We start from the raw sequence: 18425 nt of genomic DNA on the forward strand, positions 1-18425 counted from the left end.
TATATAAACTTGAAGTTGGAAATATTAATCATATCACTTATCTATATTATAATACGCAAAGTGATACACAATCAAAGTCTAAAATATCGATAATATCCCGATATTTTCATCGAAATTTCCGTATTTTTGGACTACCGATATTTCTGATATCATCGATATTTTAGACCTTGATAGGAACTCTATGTGGTACTTGAAACATCCCAACCCCATTTTTATTTAAAATTTGTTTTAAAGCCTTAATTGGTGAGCCCGTGGGGCCCACCTTGTTTTATTTTTTTGTGTTTTCTGGTCTCCCTCTCTCCTCTCTCAATTCTCTCTCCCTTCCTCTCACCCGAGCTCTCTCTCCCTCGTCTCTCTCCTTCTCGTCCTCCCATGAGCTCATACCCATCACCACACCACCCTCTCCGACGTCAACGGCGTCATCATCATCATCATCATTTCGTTCTCTCTCTCTCAGTTGCTGCGAGGACAGCAAAAACCCGGACAGCTCCGACGCAGACCGCCCCTTTCGAGGTCATTTCCGGCCAAACCACGGCGAGTTGGCCAGGAATCAATCTCTTCGTCTCGCTGAGAACTACAACTTTCCTTTTTGTTTCACTCAATTTCGTTGAGTATTGAATAAGTTATACTCATTTGAATCTTACCCAGTTTTCGGCGACCTCCGAGGCTTTCGAGTCATTTTCCGGCTAAACCACGGCGAGTTAGACATCGTGTAAAGTACCATTCTCTTCGTCTCTTCAAGGGATACAACTTTCGTTTTTGAATCACTCGATTTTGTGGAGTTTTGACAAAGTTATGGCCGTTTAAAGGTTGTGCAGTTTCCGGCCGATTTCCGGCTTTCTCTCCCATTGGGTCCGGCGACCCACCAAAACCCAAGCCCTTTGGGCCTTCCTTGCCGAGCCCAACCCTTTTGGTTGTGAGGCCTTTGGGCCGTGAGTGTGGTATGTGTGTGTGTGTGTGTATGTGTGTGCGCCGTATGTGTGGCCTTTGGGCCGTGAGTGTGGTATGTGTGTGTGTGTGTGTGTGTGTGTGTGTATGTGTGTGCGCCGTATGTGTGTGTTGTGTGTGGATTTGGGCTTAAGCCCAAACCACCCCTTTAAACCCTAACCCCTTTTAACCCCATTACCCTAAACCCTTAACCCTAACCGGTTCAAACCCTTTATGGGAAATATTCTGTTAGCGAATATTCCCTGACGGAATATTCTAGGAATATTCTATCAACGTTTACGAAATTTATCCAGGACTCTTCTTAGAGTAATTCGACGTTCTGAATCCGTTTTCCTAAATTCAATCGTTTAAGTAGAGTTTGACTAAATGTGCTATTTATGTGCTTAAGGGCAATTATTGTGACGTTTTCGTCTTTGCTGGTGGCGCAGCTTTTGGCAACTAAGTACTGTGAGTGGACCATTTCTAAAATTACATGATTTTATAGTTAATTGCATAAATGAATAGCATGCCTTATGAGTTTATGTTTTGATTTTATGTTAAGCATGTTTATTGAATATGTTGATTTTCGTCTCGTGTTTTTGGTGAGGAATTAATTGTTGGCCTATATTGAGCTATATTTTAATATATCGTATTTTCTATAAAAGCCATGAACTGGTAGACTATCTGATGGATGACGATAGGATGCTAGAACATGTTTTAGAAACCCTTCTTTATAGTATAGACGATGAATGACTTTATACTATGAAGTGATTATTTTTTAGAGACGTAACTATTTGTGCGTACCTAATGGACACTATGCCGCCTGGGGCGAGGATCTGGTGTTGGCATTTAGGCCGGGAGAAATAATCCCTAGCTATGGGCTAAGGGACATGGAGCAGGCATTAGGCCGAGAGTTGGTAATTTCTGGCTACGGGCACAGAGACCACGGATCAGACATTGGGCCGGGAGTTATATTTATTCAGTGATCTTACTAGCAGCACACCGCGCTTACGAGACGATCTACGAAATGATACACGCGATGATTTATATGATGTTTTTTCGCGTTATACCTGTCGAGATATTTTATGGCATGCTAGAGTTTCAAAAAAACCTATCACTTATTATGTTAGTAATTTTCATTATATATAAACCTGGGGGTTAGTATATTCATAACTGTTTTTGTATTATGTATATATATGAACTTGGTCCACTCACCCTTGTTTTGCGCTCCCTTTCAGGATTTAGAATCGAGGCATACAATCCCGACGTCAACATCTTCGCTTTGGCATATTCGAATCCTCTCGATGTAGGACCCATTTCTTTATTCATTCAATTTTATCTTAATTCTTTTTAGTGATTATGTTTAGTTGTATGCTCTGAACACGTTCGTAAAATTTTCTTAATTCATTGTATTTTAAATTCATAACCCTTATTTATTTCTTATTCTTAGCTTTTGTATCAATTAATGGCTTTCGTCACCTTCGGGTGTCGACCAACACATGTCTATTCTGGTATTCGGGGAATATCAGGGTCGGGACGTGTCAGTATTAAGTCACTCATGTATCTTACTATGCAATGTATAAAGTGTAAAATATTGTACTAATTCATTATATATAAATGATTATGGTGTGTTTAAACTTCTTTCATTAATTACTACATATTTTCTACACTCACAATGTTTGCCAGCTCGCTATATAATCAACTTAAATCAGTTAAATCCATCATGCAATGCATTTCCTTTCAATTTTTTGTGATAAACTAATAGATAATTGACTAAATGAACATCCTGCAAAGTTTCAATAAAAATTTCCAAGTTTTTTTTATAATTTTCGTGGTTTTTATTCAATTTTTATCGATATCGATAATATCCTGATATTTCCGTGTTTTTGGACTACCGATATTTCCGATATCATCGATATTTTAGACCTTGTACACAACGTAACGTTTCAAAAACATAGGTAAACATTTTTCGTTGAAATGAAACAATAGCTACTTTTTCGGCCACAATAAGTCATTTTGGTACAATTAAATGATAGTTAGCCAGCCCATGCATGCAATTGCATCTACTCAAGTTTCCCTACCTAATTGACCATAAAAAGTTACCCCTGCCGAGTCGATATGAGTACAGTGAAGGAAAAGGTTTCTAGACGTACAAACACTGACGTGTATTACCTTAACAATTTTCTCAAAAGAGCGTAGGAGAAAACAACCAAGGTAACGGCTAGGAAGACTTCGAGTAACGTCTCAATTCTTCAAATTGAAAACCAAATCGGTTCAATATTTTACCATGTACTATGATACTATTTTAGAGCAACGCTAATGAGATTCTCAAAATATGACTATTCATATATTTCATGTTATCTCACAGTTTAGTGTTAATTATTATGTTAATATTATAAAATATTGTGCTAAAAATATAGGGTGACAAAAAATCTATGGAGAGTCCCATTTTTTTTTTAGAAAGTCTCCTTAATATTTCTCATGTGAAGAAGATGTAGGTTAAGTCAACTAACTAAATATTTAAGACATTGTAGCCATTCTTTTATATCCATGTTTAAATATCACTTTTCAAAGATTAAAGTAATTTAAGAAAAAAGTGCTTCAACTCTTATGTAGTTGAGTTTGAATATATACATATTTTTTTAATTAGAGTTGTTTAAATTGTTGTTTTACAAAAAAAATAAATTAGTGTTAAGCCAAAACAAAAAAACAGTAGTGCTTTGAGCTGGGCTTTGTCTCTCTCAGTTTACTCACGAAGTGAGAGAGATGGGCACACAGCTCACACACACAAAGGCAGTGCAGTCCTCTTCATCTCCCTTTTCTTTTATCCCTCTAATTTACTCATTCCTTCATCTTCTTTCCCCTTCCCTTCTCCTTTCTCCCCTTCCACTTTTTCAATTCAAACACTAAATTTTCCTTTTCTCAATCTCCAAAACCAAGCTTTGAAATTTCCCTTTTGCTCAATTGTCTGGTAAGAAAATTTGAAGCACTTTTTCCTGCTTAAAATCCCACCAAATTCTCAAAAGTCTCAGACTTTTGTGCTTTTATTGCACCCACATTTCTGCTGAGTGAGTGGTTATCTCAGAAGAAACCTGTGGCTGTAATGCCTGGATTGGATCTGAAGCTTTTCACTTCAAGGAAGGAGCTTTACCCTATGCTGTTCAGCTCAGGCAGCTCCTCGGCTCTCACTGCATTCTCTGCCGCAAACTGCAGGTAAAAGAGAGCTTATAGATCTGAACTTGCTATGCCTGCCATTGTGAAAAGTGCTTTCTTTTGTGCTACCTCCTTGCATGAATGCCTTACTGCTTGTTCTTCCACTTAATTTCTAATCAACCCACGAATGATTTTTTCAGTTTCATTCATTTTACTATAATTAAAATGTTGAATTTGGTCAATGTGGTTGCTTTGGACTAAACCCACTTTTCTTGTGACTGTTGGATTAAGTTTTAATTTGGTCAAATTACTTAATGTAAATGCTTTGCATTATTGACTACCTAATCTTCATTTGTTCGTTTTCCTGCTGAACCAGGAGATTGTGAGCCCTCCAGAGGTTGCATTTTGATTTTTCTCTTGTCACTTTCGTAGACTTTGATCGAAACAGCTCCCCATGAAGTCCTGTCCCTTTTTAGTTATTCCCTCCCTTTTTGGCATTGCCATTCTTCTTCCCCTGGTTTTCTCTGACCTGACTTCCGATAGGCAAGCGCTTCTTGACTTCGCCGATGCTGTTCCCCATCGTCGAAAGCTTAGTTGGAACCCTGCTACCCCTGTCTGCACATCCTGGGTTGGCATCACTTGCACTCCAAATGGCACCCGGGTTACTTCCCTCCGACTTCCTGGAGTTGGACTGGTGGGCTCTGTCCCACCAAACACCCTTGGTAGGCTAGATGCCCTCCGAATTCTTAGCCTTCGGTCTAATCTTCTCCGCGGTGTCCTTCCTTCTGATATTACCTCCCTTCCTGCACTCCAGCGCTTATACCTGCAACGTAACAACTTCTCTGGTGACATTCCTACCTCCTTTTCACCTCAACTCAATGTATTGGATTTATCATTTAATTCCTTCACAGGCAACATTCCACAAACAATGCGTAATTTGACACAACTCACAGAATTGAGCCTCCAGAACAACACCCTTTCCGGACCTATACCTGATCTCGACCTACCTAAGCTCAAGCGTCTAAATTTAAGTTACAACCGTATTAATGGCTCTATACCATCATCCCTTCAAAGGTTCCCCTATTCATCCTTTGTGGGAAATTCACGTTTATGTGGAGGGCCTCTTAAGCCTTGCTCCCTCGTCCTTCCTCCGCCACCTCCTACTTCCAATCGACCACCACCAGTAGCTCCTCATAAAAAAAGCTCCCAGAAAAAGCTGAAGTTGGGATACATCATTGCTATTGCAGTTGGAGGGTCTGTTCTGCTGTTGCTGTTAGGCCTAATTATAGTTCTCTGCTGTTTAAAGAAGAAGGACAACAGAGGAACTAGTGTATTGAAAGGGAAGTCTTCTACCGGCGGAAGGAGTGAGAAGCCCAAAGAGGAGTTTGGGAGTGGGGTGCAGGAACCCGAGAAGAACAAACTGGTTTTCTTTGAAGGTTGTTCTTACAATTTTGATCTTGATGATTTGTTGAGGGCTTCAGCTGAAGTCTTAGGAAAGGGAAGTTATGGTACTGCGTACAAGGCGGTCTTAGAGGAGGCAACAACAGTGGTAGTTAAAAGGTTGAAGGAAGTGGTCGTTGGGCAGAGGGATTTTGAACAGAAAATGGAGATTGTGGGAAGAGTTGGACAGCACGCAAATGTTGTTCCACTCCGTGCTTATTATTACTCAAAAGACGAGAAGCTTCTAGTTTATGATTGTATCTCAAATGGGAGCTTATCTGCGCTTTTACATGGTATGCATGTCACTACTCTATTTCTTTCTTTTTTATCTCTTTCATAAAAATAAACACACCATTTGTAAGTGAGAACTTGTGTGCATATCTAAGAGAAAATGCAGGTAATTACCGTGAAGAGTATATAGTTTCTGTAGAATACTTGTAGAGAAACATCATTTTAAATTAAGGAGTTTTCATCAACGTAGTCGAGCAGCATACTCGATAATGATGGTGTTATGTTGGGATTTCAGAGTTATAATTACGTGCTTTGCAACTCGGATGCATTTCATCTGCATGAATCCCACGAGTATTTGAATTTTGGTTTGACCTCCGTATGCCTAATGGTTTTCTAGTCCTCATTGGAGGAGGCATTGTGATACCCCATTCTTCAACCAGTGTCACCTATTACTTTTCCCAACTATTTCTGTTTCCTTTTTGCTTGATGGTAAAACATGCTCATCTGTTATGCGTAATAAAAGATCAGGTTACCGTTCTACTTTCCATCCCCATATCCAATACGAAAGATACATCATACTTCCGAGTTCAGCAACTGCTTTCAGTTTACTGAAGTGTGCAAAGGAGCTTGCTATCTTCAATTTTTCTTCTCTGTATTGGCAATCACTTTTAGTTCTTGTTTCGAAAGTCTGTAATGGATCTATTCAGGACAGGCTATTTAGATCAACTTTTTAGAAAATTCAGCTGTTTGTTGAAGCCACTGTCTTGTGCACCACACTCAATTTTTATTGAATCTTATGGCAGGAAACCGAGGAAGCGGAAGAACTGCATTAGACTGGGACTCGAGGGTAAAGATTTCCCTTGGCACCGCGAGGGGAATTGCTCATATCCATTCTGTGGGTGGTCCAAAATTGACTCATGGAAATATCAAGTCCACAAATGTCCTTCTTAGCCAAGACCTCAATGGGTGCATCTCCGATGTTGGCCTGACTCCTCTCATGAATGTTCCTGCCACTGCTCGGAGTGCAGGCTATCGTGCTCCAGAGGTGATTGAAACCCGCAGGCACTCTCATAAATCAGATGTGTATAGCTTTGGCGTCGTCCTCCTTGAGATGCTGACTGGAAAAGCTCCACTCCGGTCGCCGGGGCGTGATGATATGGTTGATCTTCCTCGGTGGGTCCAGTCCGTGGTCAGGGAGGAGTGGACCGCAGAGGTATTTGACGTTGAACTGATGAGGTACCAAAACATTGAAGAAGAAATGGTTCAAATGTTGCAAATTGCAATGGCGTGCGTGGCAAAGGTTCCGGATATGCGACCGAGCATGGAAGAAGTTGTTAGAATGATTGAAGAAATCCGGCAATCAGACTCAGAGAACCGGCCATCTTCCGAAGAGAATAAATCAAAGGACTCAACTGTGCAGACTCCTTGACCGCTCAAACTTGTTGCTGTTTTCATTTAGTAGGATCTGAGAAATTCATGATAGAAACTGTACATTTTTTGTACATGCCTCGTAAGGTTTTCCCAAGCATTATTCAATTACATGCAAGGCTTTGTAGAGTGGCAATTTATCAGTCCAATTGTGAAATTTTTCCAAGTAGTTTAGGTGGGGTTTTTTGTTTTCTTGATTTGTTGTAATATTGAATTTTAACATAATGAATTAATCGACGATCTTCAATAATTCAATAGTTTTGTCTGATTTTTGTTTTAGAGAAGTGATTTCCGCACATTCATGTTTATTTCTGACATTTGGATTGAATAAATCATATAGATATTCAAGTGACATAAATAAACATTGGCATGCGGAAATTATTTCCTATTCCTATAGTCACATTTTAATCACTATAAAATTGACGTTGAAAGTACACACCATCACATTATGAGACAGCTAATGTGGTTAGAAATGTTGGTCACTTGGTCTAAAGCTACTCTTACGGAGATGCACGTTCTAGGCCCTTGAAAATAGGAGGGTATATATATGTATTTAGGGGTTGCATTTCCGTTGTAGGTCAGTTTCTCTCCAAGTCTGGCGATTCCAATTTCCTTTGCATGCCAACTCCGATTTTCCGTACATAGATTGTGGTCCTCGGTTTCCAGCCAAGAAAAGTACTATGTTCATAGATTGTGGTCCTCGGTTTCCAGCCAAGAAAAGTACTATGTTTCTCTAAACACATGAAAGATCCTTCAAAAAACTCGTCACCTTTATCGTCGATTGCTATCCTCCGTGATCTGGCAAGGAGGTGCTAGCTAGAGTTCCAACAATGGCAGACGGTTCATCCTTGCCTCCACCTCCTGGCCGCAACCAATCAAAGGCCAGCAGTGCGCGGCATGTTGCCTTTTCCGAAACTGCCTCAGCTCCCAGCAAGGTCCGCGAACAGCCCTATCCGGTTCCCGACCTTGACCATGAGCGCCCCAAGCGTATTCGTCCAGGCTGCTACGCTTGCTGCGCATGGTGCTGCTTGGTCTTCTTCGCCATTGTGATTCTCGCTCTCATTATTGGTTTCATTTGCGTGGCCATCTTCCATTCGTATCTCCCAACAATCTACATCCGAAGATTCAACGCCACCAGCCTCAACTTTACTAAAAACCACAATAACATTGTCTTGAAGGGAAATGTAGATTTTCTTGTGGAGTTCTTTAACAAGAATGACAAAACTGAGCTCAAGTATGGCGCCTTCAAGATCAAAGTTACGTCTGCGCACATCCCGCTAGGTAGCACCCAGTTTTCTCAGTTTACTCAGGGCCACAAGAACACCAAGTTCTTGAATGGAACTGTTAGGGTTAATAAATCCAAGATTGACAAAGACGACGCAGACCAACTCAAGATCGACATGAAAAATAGGGACATGACACTGAATTTAGGCATGACCGGAAGCGTTAGCTTCCCCATTGGAGGAATTCAGTTTAATGACATTCCGATCATTTCAAACTGCGATGCCAAGCAAAGGGAAATTGATTTCGGAAACAAGGCTAAATGTGATTATAAGATTATCCCCATATAATGAAATCCTCGATGATCTCCATCCGCGTTCTCTATGTTACGGATAATAGTTTAGATCCTGCGTTTTTCCTCAACTCTCTGACATGATCGTGGGATTACTTTAGACGAGACGAGAGATTCAAAGTGGTGCAGGAAAAACAGCTACCAATAGTGATGAGGGAAGAATGGTTTGAGCCATCATATATCATACGTCGATTGGATATGTAAGGTTTGGTTGTTTTGTTATGTATTAGCCTATCAGGTCTAATCTTAAAAGCTTTTCCTTCTTTTTGTGGTGCTGGATCTTTCATTAGTGTTGAGAAACTTGTGTAGAATCATTAAACGTGTTTAAGGTTTTAAATACTAGTCTTATATCGTGATCAAATGTATTACATTTCGTGTAAGGGGGTGCAATCTGCAGATGAATGTCTATATGTTGCTTTTGTTTTGATTTCTTTCCTCATCACCTTATGAGTTATGGCCTTAATACGCAGAAGAATTATATGTTGACTAATCAATAGTTGACACTGCGTAGTGAAATCTATTTCTTACGTTGAAAGATGTCTTAAATTTGAATCTCTTTCTCTTTCGTTGATAAAAGTTGTTTGAAACACAACCAAGTAACAAGTGATATATAATATTGTTTCTAAGGATAAATCTTGGATGTACTTTTTTTTTTTTTTGTAGAGACGGATTAGGTGAGATTAGCTCTACGTCAACAGTCGCGTGCAAGGCACCAACCCTCTCCCAAAGGAGAAAGGACCGTTGCACCCAGAAACCCCCTGCCCAAAACAAGTTTATAATTCATCTTCATTCCTGCCTCGAAAGCTTATGTTTGGACGAGAGATTTTATGACAGTGTCAAGAAATTGAAGCCGAGTTAGCGAAGAATGAGTCACAAAATATTAGACAAGGGAGATTATGAATGCATGACATTAGAGGTGTGTAAAAATGATTTACAATTCAACAATAAAAAAAATTGATCTTTAAAATTACCATGACAAAGATTAGGGCGGGCAACGCCACCAAAATAATTTTGCGTCCGTTTCTCAGGTGAGGCAGTGGGCGGGTCTCAATCCTGAGTCCCATCCTAACTGCCGGGGTGCCAATGAGGTTCCAGGTCCGAGTGTCGAATTAGGTTTTTGAAAAATGGATGCACATAACACCCAATCGATAAAAATTGAAAGGTCAGAAGAATCCAACCCTATACAGTCAAGTGAATGACTCACTATTAACAATACTGTATTGAGGTAATTTTGTTACAATATTGATAATATTGACATGATGCTTATATTGTATTGAGATTACGCTAATATTGTTGATACAATGTCTATAATGTGAGTATATTGTCTCCACGTCATACATACATACATACATACATATATATATATGCTCTTTATGCAAAGGGATCTCCATTTTTTTCAAAAAATTGGGATTAGGTGTGGGGCTCATTCCATATTAAACTTTAACGATCCGAATCGTCTATTTTGTAAGTCTCGATTCATAGATCATTCTTGTAAAAATTCAATTCAATCCGAAACAATTTGCTTATTTAATTCTCAAAATAAATTTTCATTATTTATTATTTAACAAAATATTCGTTCATTTATTTAAACCCAATTAGATGTGTTAAACATTTCCGATTTGGCTAATATTTTGCAAGGATGGTATATGAGGTGCAACTTAAAAAATAGACAGTTCGAATCGTTAAAATTCGATGTGATGTTTCATTTTTATAAATAAATGAGTGGGCTAAACCTCATAATGGGCGAGCCACAATAATGTTTCAAATTCGCCTTTGGCGAGAATCGAACCTAAGACCTCTCACTTACAAGTGAAGATGAATGTCACTAGACCGTAGTATTAAGTGACCAATTCTACATGTTGGACATGTAATTTCTAACATAACCTATTAAACCAACACGAAACGACACAACCCGTTAATGAGTATGGTCGTTATCAGATAACAAGTTTGACAAGACATGACTCGTTTGTCAGGTCAGAAAGGGACTAGATTGCAACTAACAAAGGGTGCCGTGGCAAAACAGTTAAAGTACATCCAGGAGGATATCCTCTTTATGAGGATCCTGGAGATCCTCAAATTGTGTCCGTTTATCGTATATCGTGCGACCAGTTTTCATCAGATAATATTCATGTTTAATTTAAAATAAAAGTATTTGAAATAATTTATGACCGTACAATGTGAAGATTCCCAGAATCCTCACAAAGAGGATCCTCATTCAAAGTACATTGTTCAGTATTAAATTGTTATCAGTTCGAGCTACTTTTGTTTCTAATTGTTCGTGGCTTCACTAACTCCCCATGTAACAAGTGCATAGCCTACTCTCTGAGGGCGATCCAACCACATCCATGTTACTCATAGATCCGTCACAAAATAAGTTAAAACTTGAAATATCACTTCTAATATACAATCATACTAAAATTGAGTTAAAACTAATTTAATGTGTGCCATGATTGCCTTATTGATCCACTTATAGAAGATTTAGATGGTCAAACACGAGTGACTTTCGAATATACTTGTGCTTCAATATTTTAGGCAATAATGTGAAAATTTTGAAAGGTTGTGCCTGATTAGAAACAAAATAAAATGTGAGGGATGTATTTTGCAATGAGTATATTTTTGCTCATCATTCGTAAGTGGTGATAATGCTCGTCAATCTACTTATAATTATTAGATGAGTTTAAATTTTGAAATTTATATTTACCTATTACACAAATTTTAAGATTTAAACTCATTAAAAAGTAATAATACGGTGATAAGCATCAACATCACTAGAAAGGTGGAGGAAAATATCTTCTTTTGTAATTAGCTTTAAGTGGAGGGTACGAAGGATGTTGTAATATGGAGGAGGACATGGATCCCACGCCAAGTTGGAATATAAACATAGAAAATTCTAGGAAAGTCTTTTTTCTTTCTTATCTTTTTCTATATATGTGAAAATACAAAATATATTTCCCCAATTTTTGCCCTTCTCATCTTCTTTCAATCTCGGCTTCTGTCAAATCCCAATCGCGCAATCTCCTGGTATTCTTCCCCTTCTCATCCAATTCTCAAGTACTCTGACATTTTTGTTTTTGCTTTTAATTTATATGAAATAAAGGTATCCGCTTTAATCTGTGATTTTGTGGGAAATTAGGGTTTGGATTTTGGGAAATTTGGGTTTGTTTGGGCTCGTGATCTGGTTTTGATTAGGTTTTTTTTTTCTGGGTTTTTCAGGTTGTGTTTTGTGTGATTGTGTGTGTTTGTAGGTGTTGTCATGGCATCTAAACGCATCTTGAAGGAGCTCAAGGATTTGCAGAAGGACCCCCCTACCTCATGCAGTGCTGGTATTTGCTCCTTTTCCTTGGACAAATCCCTTGTCTTTTTGTTAAAATTTTTTTTTTTGTCATTAGTTAAGCTTGGGGGTGGGAGAAATCGAACTTGGGTGAGGTGGGAGTTTCTTTTTGTTAAATTTAGATCCCATATATAAAATTGTCTTAGAAATGTAGATGGAAGTTCCTATTGCAGCGGATTAGCGGGGTTTTTTCGATGATTTCTACTGTTTCCAGCTTCTTCGATTTTTGGCAAAAAATTGGCCCCTTTTCATCAATTGGACAGAAAAGAAAAAAACTGAAATTTTAACCCTTTGCTTTATCGATTAGGAAATAAAGATGTATCAAATTTGAGGATGGTCCATTTGGGAGCGAAACCATCCTCCTTTAATGGTTTAGCTGATGTAAAAAGGTGATGGTAGGATATTCTGGCATTGTAGTGAGTTTTGTATAGGTCTCGTATGCTGGCTCATGCTTCTTGTGTTTCTTGGGTATATGCATATTTTGATCGCTTTACTGAACTTGGCATACTAACTTCTTGTGGGTTTCTCTTTCATGGATTATAGGTCCTGTGGCCGAGGACATGTTCCATTGGCAAGCGACAATTATGGGACCTGGTGATAGTCCATACACGGGTGGTGTTTTTCTAGTTTCAATTCATTTCCCTCCAGATTATCCATTCAAGCCTCCAAAGGTACAAATAGAAAAACCGGGTCCTCATGTTTCTATATGTTGTTGTGGTCATGTTCCACCATAGAGTATCATTATTGAAACATGAGCTTTCGTGAGTCATATAATGGGTGAAATGGGTACCTGCACAAAGTCTTTAGTTATCTATTCGTACACGCAGGTGATTCATTACAATGTTCTCTGCAGTTTATGTGAGGGGAACTTCATGTGTATCATATCTGGAATTTTATTTTAGCCATAAGCTGCAGATGCATTTATTGGACACAGTTCATTTTTAAGTAGTTGTCATTCATGATGTACCAGGCCACATTACAATTATATTCAAGCTTTTTTCTTCTCCTGTATTTTGTTTTGGAAGGGGTTGGGAGGGATGTGTCAGTGCGAGAGAGACATTGCATTTTGAAGTAGTGTTGGTTACTAATATCGCATTTCGATTTTATGTCTGTTAGCGGGAGTGTTATATAATACTAAGTTGAAATTGTCTACAAACTGATTACTCCTTTAGGCTTTAGATTCTTCTGCCATCAACATTCAGTCAGCCAAAATATCCTGTATATCAGCTGTATCTTTGTTTAAAGTGATTCTTCTTTTTATTTGATTTTAATGTTAAAATGTTCTTTTTGTTCACAATTGATATTTGGGATATTCAAGGATGTGTTTTCGAATTCAATAAAGTGGCAAGGTGTTTCTCTGTTCCCTCAGTTTTTCATGAATCGTGTTTATCTTAGAATACTTTTAAAATTGTACGACAAAAGCTCATTATTGTAAAATCATGTTATCTATAGCAGGTGCCCATTTTATGTTTTTGGCTTCTTAGTTATCTCTGGTAGAATTTTAGAGGCTAACTCAAGTTGCGTGTGTAGTCTAAGGCTTTTGGTCTACTTGTGATTGTCTCAGAATTTGTCTCTTGATAGTCTAGAATGTAGAGTCTAACAACTCAAGTTCCATTTCAGGTTGCATTTAGGACCAAGGTATTCCACCCAAACATTAATAGCAATGGAAGCATATGTCTTGATATTCTCAAAGAACAATGGAGCCCGGCACTAACCATTTCCAAGGTTTGTGTAATTATTTTGTTCTTGTCAGAATTCGTTTTGTGTGTGGGACTACAACAGCTGTGGCTTATGTCCCCTTATCAGATTAAAAGGAGATGTCCTGTGGCTGCATCCTAATGAACCTACATCTCATTCCAAGCCCTGTTGCAACATGTGACTTGCAACTGGTGCTGTGAGACGTATTCATCATGTGCGATCCTACTTTTCACTCCATGTCCTGTTGTATCACTTGAGATGGGATGAGTGATACGGCTCAAGCATGTGGGTGTGCCTAAAAAGGATGAGATGTCATCATTTTACGGGATGAAGTTAAAATACAGAGCAAGTAACATGGTATACTCAACATAGGATGAGATGTTGTCATTTTGTGGGATGGATTTAACGTTGATTCCTTTTAATCTGATAAGGGCACTAAATTCAGTTCTAACCTCTTGTGATATGGGTTATAATGTGTATCAAATGAACTTGTGTTTCAGGTGCTGCTGTCCATATGCTCTCTGTTGACGGACCCCAACCCCGACGACCCGCTTGTCCCCGAAATTGCACACATGTACAAGACGGACAGGGCAAAGTATGAAGCCACTGCTCGCAGTTGGACTCAGAAGTACGCGATGGGGTAAAACCAAAGGTTCCGGCATTTGTTAAAAGGCTTGCAAATGCACGAACTCCATCTCCTTTAAAGTGAACATTGGAAATATTGAAAATTTATCTTTTCTGTGAGACTTAAAGTTGATCAAGGAACAAGTTCACATTTGTGAATATTCATTTGAAGGCATTCGAGATGGAAGGAAAAAACAAGTGTAATGTATCGTTACTATGATATTTAAGTGAATGGTTTGTTTGTTGAAGAAATAATGCTTTTTAAGAGCACGATTGCTTTAGAGTGCCTGGTTTAACACCGTCCAAATGAAAGCAATTTTTGTGTTCAGGTTGATGAACCCGTTTGGAAGTGATCCTCGGAGGGATAGAATCACTTCTTGGAAGAAGCACATGAGAGGCGCTTCTCCATAAAACTACCGCCCCTCGTGCTTTCCGAAGAGTGTCACTTCTATCCCTCCTAGAATCACTTCCAAAGATGAAACGATGTGTTACGCCGAATCCATTTGTATGTGTTACTTGACGTGGGTTAGGCCAAGTGGCCATAAAGTTTCCCGCTTCCTGGCTGGCTCCCAAGTTCCAGTCCCTTTCCCTGAGTTTAGAGCAACGAGAACTATTCCTTACGTGCGTATATTGTGATGCTTCTGAAGCTCTTTTACGATGAAGGGAACGTCGTATATATCTATGATATAGAATAATGTACACATATTTCTTTTGTTTTTTTTTATCATTGGTAGCTATAAAGCGCAGAACTTGTGAATTGGATGCGAACGAGTCACACCGATGGGCACTTGTGGTTGTGGTGGTGCAAGGTTTGGCACCGAATGATGTGCTCCGTTTGAATTTTTCATGTCTAGAAGCCACGTGGCATCATGGGTTCTTCTCTTTCCAAGTTCCAATATCAATCTTCTAGATTTCCTTCTATTAGGTGAAAAGTTTTCTAGATTAACTTTAATACATCCGATGCTGAACGAAAGATTTAAAACACGATATCTTGGATGCATGAAAAAAATTATAGGTCGGTTGGAGTAAAGAGGTAGCCAAAGCATACACCCCCATCCTAGCTCCCGTAATTCGCCCCTTGCCATTTCGCGACCCTTTCTGAAGAATTTGTCAAAAATTTTGCTCCCATACTAGTTAAACTTTAGGGTGAGTAAGGGCAATAACCTTCGTTCAACGTTACGTGTATCCACCCCTTAATATGCGAGTTATAGATTCTCGATGCCTAGGTAACATGGACAGTCCTAGATTCTTAAACTAATAATACAAGGAGTTAGGTCATGCATGATTTAAAAGAAACGTCATCACAAACTGCTGGAAAAAATTAACCCTATTTTAATTCCCCATTAAATTTAAGTGTGCACTTTGAGGGGGCAAATTAAGATATCTTTGATTAACTTATCGCTTGGTTGACAAGCAACGAACCTCCATCTCCAGTCTCTTTGTCCCAACCCTAATCATGCATGATTGCTCACTTTTCTCACGTGCTGGCTGATGGATTGGGGGTCTATCGTTGCCTTTGCTTCCTCCCGAAGCATAAACCAACCCTATCAACTTTTCGACGTTTTTCAGTGGTTTTCATTTAATTTAATTTAATTTTGAACCCATCTCTATGTATGTAATGCCGCCACAAGGTGTGATAGGTTGAAGAGAAAAGTAGGATTACATATACAATTATTAATAGGTTTTGACAAATTTACTCTCTACCTATGTTATTTTGACTCAATCCAACTCTTGATTAAAATAATTCAATGGTGTCTTCTTTTCATGGCTCGACCTCTTGTATATAACGAGCCGTTTATTTTTATGTAAAATCACAATTTGACACTATACAATAAAATAAAGAGAATCTTAAATAGTGGAGTCACATGATTAGACTTGTGTGACCGTCCAATAACAAGTAATTAAGTGTTACAACTAATATCAGTGTGTGGCTAGATGAAGAAAAACACAAAAATATTATAAGTGTAAAACAAAGTGAGATCAAACAGAACCAGTTGCCGTACTGAAGATTTTTAACCCAGAATAGGGCTTTTTTTTCAGTAAAGGGATTAGGTTTGATGGGGTCAAAGAAAATTAAAATTGGGTCCATAAGCTGATATTTGTATACGATGATCGTGATGTATATGGCCTGGCATGCACCTATCATTCCATCACCCATGCGTTGAAGAAGAAAAAAGACACCGTTTGAGTCTCAATTTTTAGCACACAAACTAAACAGTTTCATATACGCTGCAGAAGCTGTGGACAGTAAAAAGTTAAAGCCACAGCTTCCCGATTAGGTGGAAAAAAGAGTCTAAAGAGAAGCATGCTTTTGGAGACGCACCAACATACCAAACGGAAAGGATCCTCTACGGATCCCTTCCATCAAATCCACCAAATCTATTAATTTGGATATTTAAAATTTGATTCAACGGCTATTATAACTTTTAAAGAAGACTCATATTTTTAACTCTTGGATCAAATTTTAAGAGCTCGGATTAGTGGATTTGGTGGAAGAGATCCAAAGAGGATCCCTTTCCATACCAAACACAGTAAAAGGCAGAGAAAAAGAGCTGCATGCTAACTAGAGAAACCGCGTGGTCGGTTTCAAACATGTAAAACGTGAATTAGCATTGTGTCTCCAATTGTATATCTCTTTGTATTCATCACTCTCGTTATGTGTACGTCAGACACAATGCAAGTTACTTTCTCTCATTTAGCAAAACTTATTGTGCTATCTTAAGCAGAATACAAGTACATCCTCTCATTTAGTAAGACACATATAGGTCTCATATGAAAACACATTACTAGAGCATAACTATCATTTACGATGTACGTGTAAACTATTTACACTAATATTATTGTATATAGACACCACCTGGAGTTCAGAAAATAGACATACGAGGTGTTTTGAGAACTTTCCGAATGTTTTGCACGGTTCTTTTTCTATCAACCAAGTGTTTGATGTAATACCTGCTAAGCATTATCTCGACAGATTGCGTGAACAACACTGATCAACAAATTATCTTGATATCACTCATCAAATGTTCGACGAAGTACCTAAGTGAATAAACTGATTTTTTTTTTGCGCTGCATACTCTATTTCTATCTAAAAAACTTGAACCTTTAATATGGGAAGACCCAAGATTTGAATCTTGTACACAATATAAAAACGAGAACTTTAACGAAAACCTCCCAATATTGTTCACGTTAACGAAAAACCATATTTTACACTAAAAAGTCAATTCTGATACTATTCACTTTACCCTTTATTTTGTCCTTATAGTTAAAACTCAAAGTTTTCAAATCATTTTCATTAGTTTTCCTTATAAAAACAGTTTGTTGTTAAGGATTTTTTAGAGAAAAGTTATGCATCGACCGACCCTATATATACACAGATGTGTTGGCTGAGGAAACTCTACTTTGCTATAGAATTTCAATATTAAATTGGAGAAGGAAAAAATCAGAGAGGGAGGACTAATTGGAGGAAAAGTTAGGCAATTTGTGAGCGTGAGTAGTGGGGTTGTTTTTGTTTGTGGAATGAAAACGAGAGGTAAGAGGAACCGAGGAAGAGGCCAACTGACACGCGTCAACAGAGAGGTTTGTTTTCCCGCTTAACACTCCAGACCATGACTAATGACCCATGGCCCATGACTAATGACCCATGGCCCATGACCCGCTCACATACGTACTCCCCCAGTCCCCCTCACTCACGATATAATTTACAACCATTCCCTAAGTCAAAGTAAATATAAATTAAATTAAACAAAAGAAAACACCAGACATATAAAGGGAGTTTTAACGAAAAGCCCGTGGTACTGTTCACTTTAACGAAAAATCATATTTTTACACTAAAAAGTCAAACATGGTACTATTCACTTTACCCTTTATTTTATCTTTATCGTTAAAACTCAAAGTTTTCAGTCATTTTCATTAATTTTCCTAAATATAAAACATAACAAACAGGGGTCACAGTGGGTAATTTCACAAGAAAGCAATACATTTTCGTTACGACTTAGTTTTATTGGTTTTGAAAATAGT

At 38.4% G+C, this 18425-nt stretch overlaps 3 protein-coding genes across 8 annotated transcripts; all 3 read left to right on the plus strand.

The window, feature by feature from the left end:
• Positions 1–3477: 3477 nt before the first annotated feature.
• On the plus strand, positions 3478–7429 carry LOC103447260 (probable inactive receptor kinase At5g58300). 2 transcript variants are annotated; one of them, XM_029088105.2, is made up of 3 exons: positions 3478–4140; positions 4460–5813; positions 6555–7429. In XM_029088105.2, the coding sequence occupies exons 2-3, from the start codon at positions 4535–4537 to the stop codon at positions 7178–7180; spliced, it is 1905 nt and encodes a 634-aa protein (XP_028943938.1). In that variant the 5' UTR covers positions 3478–4140; positions 4460–4534; the 3' UTR covers positions 7181–7429. The 2 variants fall into 2 exon arrangements, with proteins under 2 accessions (XP_028943938.1, XP_008384658.2); XM_008386436.4 differs by having other exon boundaries at positions 3640–4140; positions 4457–5813.
• Positions 7430–8009: 580 nt separating this feature from the next.
• On the plus strand, positions 8010–8750 carry LOC103447575 (NDR1/HIN1-like protein 2). The gene has a single exon (XM_008386772.2). The coding sequence runs from the start codon at positions 8010–8012 to the stop codon at positions 8748–8750; it is 741 nt and encodes a 246-aa protein (XP_008384994.2).
• Positions 8751–11494: 2744 nt separating this feature from the next.
• LOC114819164 (ubiquitin-conjugating enzyme E2 28-like) lies at positions 11495–14660 on the plus strand. Of its 5 annotated transcripts, none has more exons than XM_029088107.2 (5): positions 11495–11773; positions 11998–12075; positions 12627–12754; positions 13704–13808; positions 14282–14660. In XM_029088107.2, the coding sequence occupies exons 2-5, from the start codon at positions 12006–12008 to the stop codon at positions 14423–14425; spliced, it is 447 nt and encodes a 148-aa protein (XP_028943940.1). In that variant the 5' UTR covers positions 11495–11773; positions 11998–12005; the 3' UTR covers positions 14426–14660. The 5 variants fall into 5 exon arrangements, with proteins under 5 accessions (XP_028943940.1, XP_028943941.1, XP_070663682.1 ...); XM_029088108.2 differs by having other exon boundaries at positions 11527–11773; positions 11966–12075; XM_070807581.1 differs by having other exon boundaries at positions 11645–11849; positions 11966–12075.
• The last annotated feature ends 3765 nt before the right edge of the window (positions 14661–18425 follow it).

This window comes from Malus domestica, chromosome 11 (assembly GCF_042453785.1).
Source record: "Malus domestica chromosome 11, GDT2T_hap1".
In the NCBI taxonomy this organism is placed as follows: Eukaryota; Viridiplantae; Streptophyta; class Magnoliopsida; order Rosales; family Rosaceae; genus Malus; species Malus domestica.